This window comes from Felis catus, chromosome D1 (genome assembly GCF_018350175.1).
Source record: "Felis catus isolate Fca126 chromosome D1, F.catus_Fca126_mat1.0, whole genome shotgun sequence".
NCBI classification, from domain to species: domain Eukaryota; kingdom Metazoa; phylum Chordata; class Mammalia; order Carnivora; family Felidae; genus Felis; species Felis catus.
The window spans coordinates 6,805,849-6,821,096 of NC_058377.1; the positions used below are offsets into that span (position 1 = coordinate 6,805,849).

The 15,248-nt window shown below is 41.5% G+C and overlaps 2 protein-coding genes across 21 annotated transcripts in view; one reads left to right on the forward strand and one right to left on the reverse strand.

The window, feature by feature from the left end:
* NPAT (nuclear protein, coactivator of histone transcription) overlaps nt 1-1,927 on the reverse strand; it is a 52,795-nt gene extending 50,868 nt beyond the window's left edge. For 2 of the 3 annotated variants that reach the window (XM_045038245.1, XM_003992329.6), the window contains exon 1: nt 1,696-1,927. In XM_045038245.1, the coding sequence (XP_044894180.1) occupies nt 1,696-1,732 (37 nt within the window). In that variant the 5' untranslated portion in view covers nt 1,733-1,927. Of the gene's footprint in view, nt 1-1,097; nt 1,549-1,695 lie in introns of all 3 variants that reach the window. The other variant, XM_023239069.2, reaches the window with a different exon arrangement.
* Nucleotides 1,928-2,115: 188 nt separating this feature from the next.
* ATM (ATM serine/threonine kinase) overlaps nt 2,116-15,248 on the forward strand; it is a 128,341-nt gene continuing 115,208 nt past the window's right edge. For 4 of the 18 annotated variants that reach the window (XM_045038242.1, XM_023239067.2, XM_045038244.1 and 1 more), the window contains exons 1-7: nt 2,117-2,366; nt 2,669-2,852; nt 4,353-4,462; nt 8,351-8,446; nt 8,529-8,641; nt 10,546-10,691; nt 15,029-15,193. In XM_045038242.1, the coding sequence (XP_044894177.1) occupies nt 8,375-8,446; nt 8,529-8,641; nt 10,546-10,691; nt 15,029-15,193 (496 nt within the window). In that variant the 5' untranslated portion in view covers nt 2,117-2,366; nt 2,669-2,852; nt 4,353-4,462; nt 8,351-8,374. Of the gene's footprint in view, nt 2,371-2,668; nt 2,853-4,352; nt 4,463-8,350; nt 8,447-8,528; nt 8,642-10,545; nt 10,692-15,028; nt 15,194-15,248 lie in introns of all 18 variants that reach the window. The other 14 variants (XM_019811239.3, XM_019811243.3, XM_019811242.3 and 11 more) reach the window with 9 other exon arrangements.

The window sequence follows — 15,248 nt, forward strand, 5'->3', positions numbered from 1 at the left end:
TTGGAATGTGAATGACAAAGAATTTTAGGAAAAGAAACAATTAATTTGGAGTTTTTATCCATTAAAAAAACTAGGAAGTCAGGCAGAGCAGATGGCTTGTGGAGAACACAAGTAGGTGTGAATTATTCCAGTTAGAAAATCATATTGCTTTCAGACCGGTTGTTTTTAGCTGGGGGTGATTTTGCCCTCCAGGGAACATACTGGCAATATTTAGAGACATTTGTTAAATGTCATAAGTGGGTGGGGGTGGGACTGAGGTCTTACTGGCATCTATCCATACATGCCAGGTATCTAAACATCTCACAATGTACAGGACAGCTCCCCATAATAAATAATTACCTGGCGCCAAAAGTCAATATCGAACAAGGTGAGAAACCCTGTTAAGGACTTCTATAGTTACATAAAATCCGGTGCATTAACCAAATTGCCAAAACTCAAAAATTCATAACCAAATGATACACCTTCAAGAAAAAACAAAGTATGTCAATATTATCTTCAACACTGTGAAAGTCTACTTTAGGTTATGAGGTTTACCATAAACCTCGTAAATGTAACTAACAATTACAAGATAGCCAGCTTTTTCTCACAGATAGAGACGGAGGCTAACTACTGATAAGTTCTCATAAAGTGGACAAAACAGTAACCAAACATTAGCAAAAATACTAGTTTAAGCGTACGTCACTAGTTTCTCCAAAAACGGGCCGTGGAACCGTTAGTCTCTCCTGTTTCCTGCAAAATGTGCTCATCAAAAGCCCCGTGCACGAAGGCCTGTTTTTCTGGGCAGGGCTGAGTATTTAAAAAAGTAAGACTAATGGGATTTTCTAACAATAAGGTAACAATAGCAACTACTGTGGACACGACGGGAAATTTCATCACAGATGTTTACCATTTACTTTCAGGGGTGTCGCGTATGAGGTCTGCAAACCACTGGCTCGGGATCTGAGGGTTTGAGCTTCCTACAGATCTGGTGCTCAGCAGCACGACCCTCTCCATTCTTTTGGGAACAAACAACAACAAAACCCGTTTCCCACAGAAACAATACGCCCTGACAACAGGCCCGCTGAACCGACCGTCCTCAAATGGAGGAAAACACTAACCATCAGAGCTAGAAAACGTTCAACTGGAAGGCATTTCCTCTGCGAAATTGCTCGCCCGTCCTGTTTTAGAACATGCAGCTGGCATTTCAGGCCTCGGTGCCGGACGACTAACTGCGGGGAGGGAGGGTGAGGGATGGGGAGGCAAGATCACCCCCGTTCGCCCCACATTCGTAGCTCTAAGGGCGAGGGACGAATAGGGCGTCGGGAAGGTCTTTCTGCACGACCGGGCGGCTCAGGGACGTCCTCATTTTTCCTAATTAGAACGTGGGTCCGTCCGTCTCGTCCACAAGGCTCCTTGCAGGGGTCCCAACGAAGCTTGCAGGCCCGGCTCCCCCTCCGAATCCGGGCCTCAGGTGTTCCGCCCGGGCTTCTCCTGGGCCCTCCCCTCGCCACGCAGCCTCCGGGGAGCGCAGCATCCACACAAAGAGGCTTAAGCGGTCCGAGAGCCCGGCTGGGGGAGAACGGCCGCCGGTCAGAACTTGCAAACGCGGAGGCAAAGCCCCAGAGCCTCCCCGCCCCGGGAGAACCTCTGGCCCCAAAGGTCGTTCCGTCCTGCTCTGCCTGGCCCACTAACTGTCCCTCCCGCGCCTGCACTCACCCAGAACCAGCCGCGCAATGTCCGAAGGTAACAGCATGACCGAAGCCGCAGCAGGAACCGCAATAGGAGACGAGACTCAGGTGAAAGCCCACACACCGACAGCTCCTGCGCCGCATCTCCCGGTTCCAGTGGCGGCACCGAACCCGCGGCAATTTGGCCCGCCTCTTTCGCCCCACGTCCGCCAATCGCTTCCGCCGGAGAAAGAAAGGCGCCGAAATGAAACCCGCCTCCGTTCCCGTCGGAACTGTCGTCACTTCCGTCCTCGCGTTAGGAGGGGTGGGGCTGAAGGCGGCGAGGAGGTGGGATGCAGGCGCGGGAGCCCAAGTCGGAGGGCGAGCGGAGAGCTCAAGTTCGCATGCCATTGGCGGGCGACGCGCAGGCGCGTTCGCTCAGACGAGCCGAATGTTTTGAGGGGAGCGAGGGCAGGAGGCGGAGAGCGTGCGGGGGTCGTCGCGCATGGGCAGACCGTGCCCGCTTCTGGGTCACTCTGACTTCTTCCTCCGGAGACCCAGGCTGTGCGGGCACGCCGCGTTTGAACCGGAAGCGGGAATAGTGGGTGTCTACTCGGCTGGAGCCGCTGTGGACGCGGGGAAAGGCGAGTGGAGCGGAATTTAGGCTGCAGCCGCCGCCTCCGCTTCGGGAAATTGCACTCTGGCCGTTCGAGTGCAGCGGTAGGTGCGCGGCGAGCAGGCAGCGGCTTCTGCGTGGGGGTACTTGAGGGGCGTCCAAGCCATTCTGTGCCAGCCCCCTGATGGCCGGTCTACCCTGCTGCTCTCTAGAGGCGTATTATTCCGCGCTGCACTTTTCTCCCGCTCTCTCTGCGATCCCGTAGCGGACTTAGCGGAGTTAATAGCCGGGACTCTTCTGCCAAATGCCGCGTTGAGTCCTCCTGCGCGTCCCCTTTCTCTGTCCCCGTATGGACCAGCTGTAACTAAATGACTTGACTAATCATGCCCCCCCTCTTCTTTATTAGATTTGATCTACGAGCATCTGTTGAGGTTTAAACTAGATTGGCGTGCGTTGGCGCGCGGAGTGTGGAATTACTTTTGCTGGAGCTGGAATTCTGGCTGACATCTGCAACCGCGCTGTACAGTCTCCCTTGTGATTATTCTGGCCTGTGGTGAGCACTCAAGAGCGTTCGCTGCTGTTCTTGCCGGGTACCGAGAAATTTTAGACTTTTTTTTTTTTTTTTTTTTTTTTTTTTTTTTTTTTAAAGAGTGGCAGAGGGAGGGGGAGTGAGGATCCCAAGCCGGCTCCAAGCTCAGCGCTGGGCTGGATCGAACGACCCTGGGATCATGACCTAAAAAGAAATCGAGCGCCCCATGCTCAAAGGACTGAGCCACCCGTGTGCCCCGCTGGGCACAGACAGTAAAAGGACCCTTAGAGCTCAGGGGGATAATCTGAGAGAGAACTGTGACGGCAGAGGAGCAAATGAGGTTGTGTGGTAAGACCTCTAATTGTTCAGTTGCCCCCGGAGGGGTATGGTAGGTGCCTTGCAGACAAGGGGAAATGCATGTAAAGGCATAAAGTGTGGAAGGTTTCTGAAGCTCAAGAGTGAGGTCTGGCGTGGAATGAAAGATGTGGGCATTTTCAGCATGGTGGGGTCTTAGGGATGGATGAGACAACCCTGGGAGAGCATAGGTTGAGAAGTAAGGACACAAAGATCCTCCTGCAGGTGTGGGTGGAAGAAGAACCAGCAAAAAAGATTAAGGAAACAAAGGGAATAATGATAATTGGTAGCAATGGTTGGGCATTTGCTGTGTTCCAGGCACTGTGTTAAACACGCGCATGCACCCTTACAAAACCTTTGAAGTAGGCACCCTTACAATACCTTTGGTATTGTTTTTTATTTTATCGTTGACAGAACTGACGTTAGAGGAAATAGCTATCTTGCTCAGGCTTATACAGTTTGTAAATGGCAGGACGAGGATTTGAACCAGTATGATCTAAGTACAGAGCCCACACTATTACACCGGGAAAGAATGGCATGCCAAAGGCAGAATTGTATGCAGGAAGATGGGGTGTAGGTATCATTGTCAAATTCTGTAAAGGGACCAACTTGATGGAGATCTAAAAAGGGACATTGGATTTGCCATTTCAGCGGCTGTTGCTTAGGAAATGTGTATTGTTTAACTGCATGTTGGTAGTGGAATGTGGATAGTTCTGGATGAATGTATTAATCAAATTCTACCTGATCTGTTGACTCTCTTGCTGTAGCTGGCTGCTTTGTAGTTCTTTGGTTTTCTTTCACTTCCTCCAACATACCATGCACTTTTCCATTTTAAGACCTTTTGGTGAACCTAGTCTCCGCTGAAATGTTGGCCCTCTAGCTGTTTCATTAATTGGCACCCATTCAGATCTTGGCTTTGTTGTAACCTCTGCTGGGATGTGTTCCCTGGCACCTTATCAAAAGTGATCTTCTCCATTGTTATTGTATATTGTGTTTCCTTTGAGTCATATATCAGTTTGGAATTATACATTGATTTTTCAGTGTACTCGTTTGTCGTCACTCTCCCTCACCACTTCTGACTCCACAAGGGTAGGATTTGTGTCTCTTACCCGTAACATAGTACCTCGAACACAGTAGTTGCTCAGTAAATGTTGCATGTGTCAGTGATTGAACATTTCCTGATTGAACTGTTGTGTTTTCTTGAAAGTAATCCATTTTTGGGAAACGGAAGAGAGAAAAATAGAAAGAAGCCAGCAGAAAAATCACAGCTTTAAAAAAGAAAATTTGAGGGCTACATCTTCCTGGAAGTGTCACGTGGTCAGTAAACGTGTGATTTTTTTTTTTTTTTACATTACAAACAACATGTTTTGCATATCTAGAAATAAATGTGCCTACCTTTATGGTTCTTTGGATATTGCTAAGGTGTTTTCATTGGTTACAATCCCAGTTTTGTTTTCCATATTGACTCACTCCAAGAGGGTTTTAAGCTAAGAGTGAGTAAGAAGGGGGAAGAGTCCTAGATAAAATTGTGAGGAATGGAAATGAAAATAGCATGAACATGAAAATAATAGTTGTTTTCCTCGAGAAGTTTACGACCAAACAAATAAGACTGTCAAGTAAATAACATCCTGTAATCCACAGCAGTGTAGAGGAGGTTGTACTAGGGATAAAAGAGTCAGAACAATCAATGAATAAAAATGAAGAAGTGACTTAGACTTTTCTACCAGTGAAATAGGTAGGCTCATTAGGTAGTGTGCCTTCACTGGATGTTAAAAGAGTGTTGAAATAATTTTGTAGGAGAGATTTCTTTGTACAAAGATTGGACGTGTTCTCTCAGTTCCGGTTTTAAGATCCTGTGAGTGAAATAGCAGCAGGGAAACATACTTGATCTTTAAAGAATGAGTAGAATTTATGTGAATGCGTGGGTAAAGGACACCCCCCCCTTGCCTCTTGAGATAGGTAATACACACAAAAAAGTACATACTTTCTTTGTAAATATTTATAGTCTAACAAAAACGAAGCTTCTTTGTAAAGTGACTCAAAATTAATGACACGAAATGCTTTTCTTATATGAGTTCTTTTAAAGGTCATCAGAGGTAGGCTTGATTATGTTCAAAAACCTAAGAGGAGAGCTACAGCAATGGCATTCAAGCCCAGTAAGATGTAGTTGATTTTTGACTTTTGCAAGGGATATCTCTGTAGTATTTTTTTTTAATTTTTTTTTTAACATTTATTTATTTTTGAGAGACAGACAGAGACAGAGCATGAGCAGGGGAGGGGCAGAGAGAGAGGGAGACACAGAATCCAAATCAAGCTCCAGGCTCTGAGCTGTCAGCACAGCTAAGCATCTGACTTCAGCTCAGGTCATGATCTCACTGTCTGTGAGTTCAAGCCCCACATCAGGCTCTGTGCTGACAGCTCAGAGCCTGGAGCCTACTTGAGATTATGTGTCTCCCTCTCTCTCTGCCCCAACCCCACTCATGCTCTGTCTCTCTCTCAAAAATAAATAAACGTTAAAAACAATTTTTTTTAAAATGAGAACCATCAAGCCAGTTGAGACTTAAGTGCTAGGCAAGGTTTGCCAACTCTGATAACCTCCTAGCTATCAATTCCAGAGTACAGCAAGTTAAACTTTTGGCTCAACAAATGACACATCGCTACATATAAGAAAGAGTGCTGCTGTTAAAGTGCTAAATCCTTGGGTGCCCTTTTCCTTGTTCTTGACCTGTCTGTCTTCTGTTTATCTTTTACGTTTTAATAAAAATATCATATACATGGAAAATCCGATAGACTCCACCAAAAGTCTGCTAGAACTGATACATGAATTTAGCAAAGTTGCAGGATACAAAGTCAATGTATAGAAATCAGTTGCATTCTTATACTCTAATAATGAAGCAACAGAAAGACAAATAAAGAAACTGATCCCATTCACAATTGCACCAAGAAGCATAAAATACCTAGGGATAAATCTAACCAAAGATGTAAAAGATCTGTATGCTGAAAACTATAGAACGCTTATGAAGGAAATTGAAGAAGATATAAAGAAATGGAAAAACATTCCGTGCTCATGGATTGGAAGAATAAATATTGTCAAAATGTCAATACTACCCAAAGCTATCTACACATTCAATGCAATCCCAATCAAAATTGCACCAGCATTCTTCTCGAAACTAGAACAAGCAATCCTAAAATTCATATAGAACCGCAAAAGGCCCCGAATAGCCAAAGTAATTTTGAAGAAGAAGACCAAAGCAGGAGGCATCACAATCCCAGACTTTAGCCTCTACTGCAAAGCTTTAGTCAGCAAGACAGCATGGTATGGGCACAAAAACAGACACACAGACCAATGGAATAGAATAGAGACCCCAGAACTAGACCCACAAACGTATGGCCAACTAATCTTTGACAAAGCAGGAAGGAACATCCAATGGAAAAAAGACAGTCTCTTTAACAAATGGTGCTGGGAGAACTGGACAGCAACAGGCAGAAGATTGAAACTAGACCACTTTCTCACACCATTCACAAAAATAAACTCCAAATGGATAAAGGACCTGAATGTGAGACAGGAAACCATCAAAACCCTAGAGGAGAAAGCAGGAAAAGACCTCTCTGACCTCAGCCATAGCAATTTCTTACTTGACACATCCCCAAAGGCAAGGGAATTAAAAGCAAAAATGAACTACTGGGACCTTATGAAGATAAAAAGCTTCTGCACAGCAAAGGAAACAACCAACAAAACTAAAAGGCAACCAAAGGAATGGGAAAAGATATTTGCAAATGACATATCGGACAAAGGGCTAGAATCCAAAATCTATAAAGAGCTCACCAAACTCCACACCCGAAAAACAAATAACCCAGTGAAGAGATGGGCAGAAAACATGAATAGACACTTCTTTAAAGAAGACATCCAGATGGCCAACAGGCACATGAAAAGATGCTCAATGTCGCTCCTCATCAGGGAAATACAAATCAAAACCACACTCAGATATCACCTCATGCCAGTCAGAGTGGCCAAAATGAACAAATCAGGAGACTATAGATGCTGGCGAGGATGTGGAGAAACAGGAACCCTCTTGCACTGTTGGTGGGAATGCAGATTGGCGCAGCCACTCTGGAAAACAGTGTGGAGGTTCCTCAAAAAATTAAAAATAGACCTACCCTATGACCCAGCAATAGCACTGCTAGGAATTTACCCAAGGGATGCAGGAGTACTGATGCATAGAGGCACTTGTACCCCAATGTTTATAGCAGCACTCTCAATAATAGCCAAATTATGGAAAGAGCCTAAATGTCTATCAGCTGGTGAATGGATAAAGAAATTGTGGTTTATATACACAATGGAGTACTACGTGGCAATGAGAAAGAATGAAATATGGCCCTTTGTAGCAACGTGGATGGAACTGGAGAGTGTGATGTTAAGTGAAATAAGCCATACAGAGAAAGACAGATATCATATGTTTTCACTCTTATGTGGATTCTGAGAAACTTAACAGAAACCCATGGGGGAGGGGAAGGAAAAAAAAAAAAAAGAGGTTAGAGTGGGAGAGAGCCAAAGCATAAGAGACTCTTAAAAACAACAAACTGAGGGTTGATGGGGGGTGGGAGGGAGGGGAGGGTGGGTGATGGGTATTGAGGAGGGCACCTTTTGGGATGAGCACTGGGTGTTGTATGGAAACCAATTTGACAATAAATTTCATATATTGAAAAAAAAATAGAAGTATCATGTCTCCTAGAAAAGGTCTCAGGGACGCCTGGGTGGCTCACTTGGCTAAGTGTCTGACTTCAGCTCAGGTCATGATCTCGCAGCTCCTGAGTTCGAGCCCCATGTTGGCTTCTGTGCTGACAGCTCAGATCCTGAATCCTGCTTCGGATTCTATGTCTCCCTCTCTCTGCCCCTCCCCTGCTCACGCTCTGTCTCTGTCTCTCAAACATAAACAAAATCATTAACAAAAAAATTAAAAAAAAGTTCTCAGAACAATAAATTACATGTTTTCTATTTTTATCCCACTGCTGCACACAAATTTACATGTTTGAAGCTTTGTTTTGATATATTTTAAGAAAATCTCACTAGAACATGGAAACGTTAAGAAAAACCACTGTATGTTTGAGCACATTATATCTCTAGTTGTATAGTTTGACCTGCCTATGTATTAATACCACAGTCCGAAGGTCTAAAATAATTTTGCATGTACGTATTTTTTACAGTGATGTTTTCTGAAATTCTGAACCATGAGTCTAGCACTTAACGATCTGCTTATTTGCTGTCGTCAATTGGAACATGATAGAGCTACAGAACGAAGGGTAGTAAATTTCTGAAATTTTATCTTTCCTTGTAGCAGGTGTGTGATTGGCAACCCATTACCATGTTGTTCTTCATTTTCAGAAAGAAGTTGAGAAATTTAAGCGCCTTATCCGGGATCCTGAAACCGTTCAACATTTAGATCGACATTCAGATTCCAAGCAAGGGAAATACTTGAATTGGGATGCTGTTTTTAGGTATTCCATTCTAATTTCATTTTAGTGTCTTTAGTTTTTGCTTTCATTTTTATTTGTTGTGATATTTTTGTGTACGTAGGTGTTACTTTGCTCCCTATATACAGTTGTGCTTTGTATATAAAATTGGTGCTTAATATTCATCTGAAACATAAGTTTTAAAGGATGTTCATGTAGAAAAAGTTACATTTTTTAAGTCATTTGATCAATAAAAGGTCTTAGACATATCTCACTCAAGATTAGAGAAAATTCTGGGGTGCCTGGGTGGCTCAGTATGTCGAGCGTCTGTTTCTCGGTTTCAGCTCAGGTCATGATCTCACACTTCATGAATTCGAGCCCCATGTCAGGCTCTGCGCTATGCAGACTTAGTTGATTTTTGACTTTGGCAAAATCCTCTTTGCTGTTTCCTACTTGGTGCTTTCTCTCTCAAGAAAATAAATAAATAAATAAATAAATAAATAAATAAATAAATAAATAAATAAATAAATAAATAAATAAAAAAAAAGATTAGAGAAAATTCCTTTCATATTAGTTAGTTCAAAAGTCTTTATTTCTAATTCGAGAATAAAATTAAGTTATAAAAAGTACTTTATTATTTTTGCATCTTTTAAAGCTTGTTTATTTATTTTGAGAGAAAGAGAGAGAGCACGCAGGAGGGTGAGGGACAGAGAGAAAGGGAGAGGGAGAGAATTCCAGGCAGGCTTCACACTGTCAGTGCTTGTGGAGTTTGATACCAGGCTTGAACCCACGAACTGTGAGATCATGACCTGAGCTGAAACCAAGGGCCGGATGTTCAGCTGACTGAGTCCCACCCGCACCCCTGTTATTTTTACATCTATATTGCTCTAAGTAACTGCCATATGTTAAATTTTAACAGTAACAAACAAGATTCAGGATTCAGGCATTGGAAAGACAGAATTGATTAGTGGACTGGAGTGGCAGACAGAATTGATGCTTTTTTACATTAAAATATAATTTTTAACTGTGAAGTCTGTAACTAGAAATAGATCGTAAGACTTAGGGCACATGAGTGAAATATTTTAAATTAAAAGAGAATACTGGGAAACATGAAACAACATTTTCAGTCAAGGAAGTTGTTAGTATTTAGAAAGAACACTTTTATTTTTACTGTGTATTTGGTACTGGAATGACTTACAGATTTCAATGCAGATAACATGAAAAATGCATGCTTCTCTTCCTCTGGTTAGTTTATTTCAAATACCACAACTATAGCTATTATCTAAAGATGACTTTTGCGTAAACTGTTCAGATAGGTCACAGATGCACTTGGCACTTTCAGCTAATCATGAATATTTTCTAGGCCGCCTTTATTCCAAAGGTAGAAGTGTTACCAACTGCTTAGCAAAGGTGTGGGTTGTACAGAATAACAGGCAATAAAGAATCAAGAGCCCTAAAACCATTGTAAGCTTTTAAAAATAAGGTGAGAAAGCAAGCAGGAAAGCAACAGAAAATCACGGAGGCTCCAGATCCAAACCAGACTTTAAGCGGGTGTGGTGGGGCTTAGGCCTTGAAAGAGAAAATTGTTCCATTTGGCTGGTACATTGATGGCACATTGTGGCTTGTTCTCTGTATAATGGCATAAGGACTTTTTAGAATTGTTGCAATAATTTTTTTGTTTTAATGTTTATTTTTGAGAGAGACATTGTGAGTGGCGGGGGGGTGGGGGGCATGCGCAGAGAGAGTTGGAGACATAGAATCCGAAGCGGGCTCCAGGCTCTGAGCTGTCAGCACAGAGCCCGATGTGGGGCTCGAATTCACGAGCTATGAGATCATGACCCAAGCCGCAGTCAGCCGTCCAACCAACTTAGCCACCCAGGCGCCCTGAACTGTTGTAATAATTTAAGCATTTAATGAGTTTTCTGAAATTCTACTTTGTTTTCTTGAAGATTTTTACAGAAATATGTTCAAAAAGAAACAGAATGTCTGAGAACAGCAAAAGCAGGTGTATCAGCCTCAACACAAGCCACCAGGCAGAAAAAGATGCAAGAAATTAGTAGTCTGGTCAAATACTTCATCAAATGTGCAAATAAAAGTAAGTGCTGTTGTTAGTTGTAACGAGCTGGTTTGTTAAGAGTTACTGTTGCCTGAGTCTGGTTGTAATGTGTTGAGGTAATAGTTGATGCTAACTCTAATCTCTAGTACATATCGTGGTTTTTAATACTATAGATTTAACTATTTGGATGAATTTATGCAAGCATGGAATGGTAGTGCCTGGATTCAAAGATTAAAAATTACTATTCCATCTGCCCGTTCTTCTTCTTGGACCCCCTCTATTTGTTCTTAGCACTTAGGTGGCCTTAATGATGAACATAACCTTTTGAGGCTTTTTTTTTGCTATCTTTGAATAGCTTTAATAGTAGTAAAAACTTGTCTCCCTTTGTTATTTATTGCTTCTGCCTTCTCAGGTAATAAAGACAGATCCCAATAAATTTTTTCAAAATGGTATCCTTTGAGGTATTTGAAGTTAGCCGTGACATTTTCTCTGAGGCTTTTTCTCTAAGCTAAACAGATAAACTTCCTTCAGCTCGTATGACCTAGTATTTGTGTCAGTCTCTTCTGAATTTTCTTCAATTTAATTCTATCTCAAAGTGTGGGACTCAATTATAGGTATGTTCTGATTGGTACAGAGCAGTGCAGGACTCGTATATCTTTTATTCTATACTTGTAACTCATTTTGAGATCACAGTGGCTTTCTTGGCCGTCAAAACCCACCCTCGTAACTATAACTGTGCCTTCTATTGATTAAAAAAGAAAATAACTGTGATTTTTTTGCTTCTGTTGAGTCACATATTTCCATTTTGAACTGATGTGGTGAATGCTTTAAAGAGTTCATATTTTTGAATCAAAACACAGGATCCTTGTAGGCTCATGTAAAGAAACGGGCTTCATACAATCCTGAAAACTAGAAGCAGAAATGTTTGTGTACAGACTCTTGGGCTTATACTCTGTTCACTCTTCAAAGATGTGGTTTTGTTGGGAATGCAAGCTGGTGTAGCCACTCTGGAAAACAGAATAGAGGTTCCTTAAAAAACTAAAAATAGAACTACCCTACAATCCAGCGGTTGCACTACTAGGCATTTATCTAAGGGATACAGGTGTGCTGTTTCGAAGGGACACGTGCACCCCAGTGTTTACGCAGCACTATCAACAATAGCCAAAGTATGAAAAGAGCCCAAATGTCCAACGAAGGATGAATGGATAAAGATGTGGTGTGTGTGTGTGTATATATATATATATATATATATATATATATACACACACACACACACATACACAATGGAGTATTACTCGGCAATCAAAAAGAATGAAATCTTGCCATTTGCAACAATGTGGATGGAACTAGAGGGTATTATGCTAAGTGAAATTAGAGAAAGACAAAAATCATACGACTTTACTCATATGAGGACTTGAAGAGACAAAACAGATGAGCATAAGGGAAGGGAAACAAAAATAATATAAAAACAGGGAGGGGGACAAAACAGAAGAGACTCATAAATATGGAGAACAAACTGAGGGTTACTGGAGGGGTTGTGGGAGGGGGGATGGGCTAAATGGGTTAAAGGGCACTAAGGAATCTACTCCTAAATCGTTGCCCTATGTGCAAACTAATTTGGATGTAAACTGAAAACAATTAAAAATAAATTTTAAAAAATGTGGCTTTGTGATACCAAGTTTAGTTTAAGAATCAGAAAAGCCATTGAGTCACTGTATATTGGACACCTGAAAGAAATATGACTCTGTAGGCTATCTTGGAGTTAAAATAAGGAACTTAGTAAAATAAAAAGAATCAGAAAAGGCCAGTGTTGGTAAACGTTATTAAGTAGAAGGATACAGATGGTTAGCAAATGATATTTTAGAATGGTGGTATGAGACTTGAGTCTAAAAAGTGGTGGTTTAGGAGAAATTTATTTTTCCAGCTCTGAGATGCCAGTTGTGTGGATAGGGGCAAGCCCATGTCAGGGACTCCAGCATGGACAGAGGAAAGCTACACTGAAATACTCTGCACCTGCTTTTGCCCTGTAGGATAGCCCTGCATTTATTAAAATTTGATTTCTTGGCTACTGACATTGGGTTCTTAATAGATTTTAATCTGTACTTAGAGAGTAAGGAGAGAACGATACCCAAGCCCATTTGTAACCCCTCAGAAAAGTTTGCAGCATGTAATTTTGCATTAGAGTGAAAAGACCTTTAGTCACAAAATTAACAGTGGACATCACATTTGAAAATGTGTGAAAGTATCAATATTTTGTTTACAGGAAAGAGTAGATAAAATTATCAATATAAGATCATTTAAATGGTTGAAAAGTGGTTGTTTTCATTTGAAGCTTCCTTTTCTTTCAGGTTTAACTTTGAATTTTTTTTAAAAGTTTATTTTTGAAGGGGAGAGATGGGGGGGTTGAGTGAGGGAGGGGTAGAGAGAGAGAGGAAGTCACAGAATCTGAAACAGGCCCCAGGTTCCCAGCTGTCACCACAGAGCCTGATGCGGAGCTCGAACTCGTGACCTCATGTGCCCTGAGATCAAGACCTGATCTGAAGTCTGATGCTTAACTGAATGAGCCACCCAGGTGCCCCAGTTTCAGGTTTAACTTTGTAACTTAAATGTCTTTAACCTCAGAACAAAGGTAGGGTGTTACTATTATGTCATCTCACTTCTTTGTGTTTTTCAAAGAGGTGAGAGAATTGATGGGAATTGAAACACATGTGCAGACTTTGCCAGACTTAGCACTGGTATTCAAAGTGTGACGAAAGAAACAGATTGAAAAAAGACAGTTGGGAAGGAACCAATAAGCATTTGTTCATTCTTTTATGTAGGCATTTATCTGCTTCTGCACAAAGCACATTTGTAAAATGTTAAGTTCTATGAGGTTCCTTAAATCCTTTTCAGCCAACTTAGTTGTCCTCTGGAGGCAGATTTTTTTAGAAAAGAATGTCAGCATAATTCTTGAGGCCTTTCTCAAATTTGGCAGAGGAAGGAAATATGTTGGGACTAAGACCATAGGGAAATGTGACTTCACCCTGACACTAATTTATGCAGTTAATAAATGTTTACTAAGCAAACACTATTTAGGACAGTTACTGGGTTGTGTTGCGATACGGAGATTAATTAATTCCTTAGGAATGTTATAACAGACGTTATGGATAAGAAAATGATACAAGGACCATAAGAGAAAGATACACAGGGTGTTAAAGCATAGGATCGTGGGATTGTGCATTTCATGATTGGCCAGAGATGCCTAAAATTGTAATCTAGGCCACAAGTGAAAATAATACTCCGATTATGTCAGTGTGTATTTATTTACCGTAGTTTGATGGTTGTCACCATATGAAAATGCTGAACTAGAATATGATCAGATACGTATGATTTGCGATCTGCTGATAGCTTATAACAAAAAAATGTTAATGTGTGGTTTTAAGATTGTTAATGTTGAAATAGGATACAATTTTAGCCGCAACATCAGTGTGATTTGCTGAAAATAGGAAACAGTTTTTAAATATCCTTTTGTTAAGAGTATATCCTTTAGTACTGAATTTTTGGGACCTCTAGTAAATAAAAGAGGAAATATTACTGCCTTACATACTTATATGCCATACATGCTGTTGTAGGATTTGAAAGTAATTTGATTTGGGGCGCCTGGGTGGCGCAGTCCGTTAAGCGTCCGACTTCAGCCAGGTCACGATCTCGCGGTCCGTGAGTTTGAGCCCCGCGTCAGGCTCTGGGCTGATGGCTCAGAGCCTGGAGCCTGTTTCCGATTCTGTGTCTCCCTCTCTCTCTGCCCGTCCCCCGTTCATGCCCTGTCTCTCTCTGTCCCAAAAATAAATAAACGTTGAAAAAAAAAATTAAAAAAAAAAGAGAGTAATTTGGTTTTTAGTGTAAATATCTTCCTTACAATCTCAAGTTATTCTAATGAATTCGTTCTTTTTAAAAAGTACCAAGAAACGTTGGATCATTTTAGGTCTAATTCCAGAAGTTGTGAATTATTAAGGATAGGATGAATGATTGTTTTTGCTATATATTCCCCTAAAGATCAGCAAACTTCTTTTGTCAAGGGACCAGACTGTAAACGTTTTTGACTTTTTAGGCTCTCTAGTCTGTCTCAGTTATTGAGCTCTGCTGTTGTGGCATAAAAGTAGCTGTAGACAATACAGAAATGAATGGATGTGGCTGTGGCCCCGTAAAGCTTTATTTCCCAAAACAGGCAGCTGGCTGCATTTTGCCCACGGGCCATAGTTTGCTGCTCCCTGCTCTGTGAGAAAGAGGTTAATAGTAATTTCCCACATGGAATTATTTATATAGTTGTACTTCCAGGTGTTCTTATTTGTCTTAAGATTTATACGTTTTTATTTACTTGCTTGTTTATTTTTAAATAGGAGCACCCAGACTAAAATGTCAAGAACTCTTGAATTACATCATGGATACGGTGAAAGATTCGTTTAATGGTGCTGTTTATGGAGCCGACTGCAGCAACATACTCCTCAAGGATATTCTTTCAGTGAGAAAATACTGGTGTGAAATAACTCAGCAACAGTGGCTAGGTATGTTTTCAAGTTTGTTATTTTTGAATTTTTTCTGTGAAATGAAATGTCACTA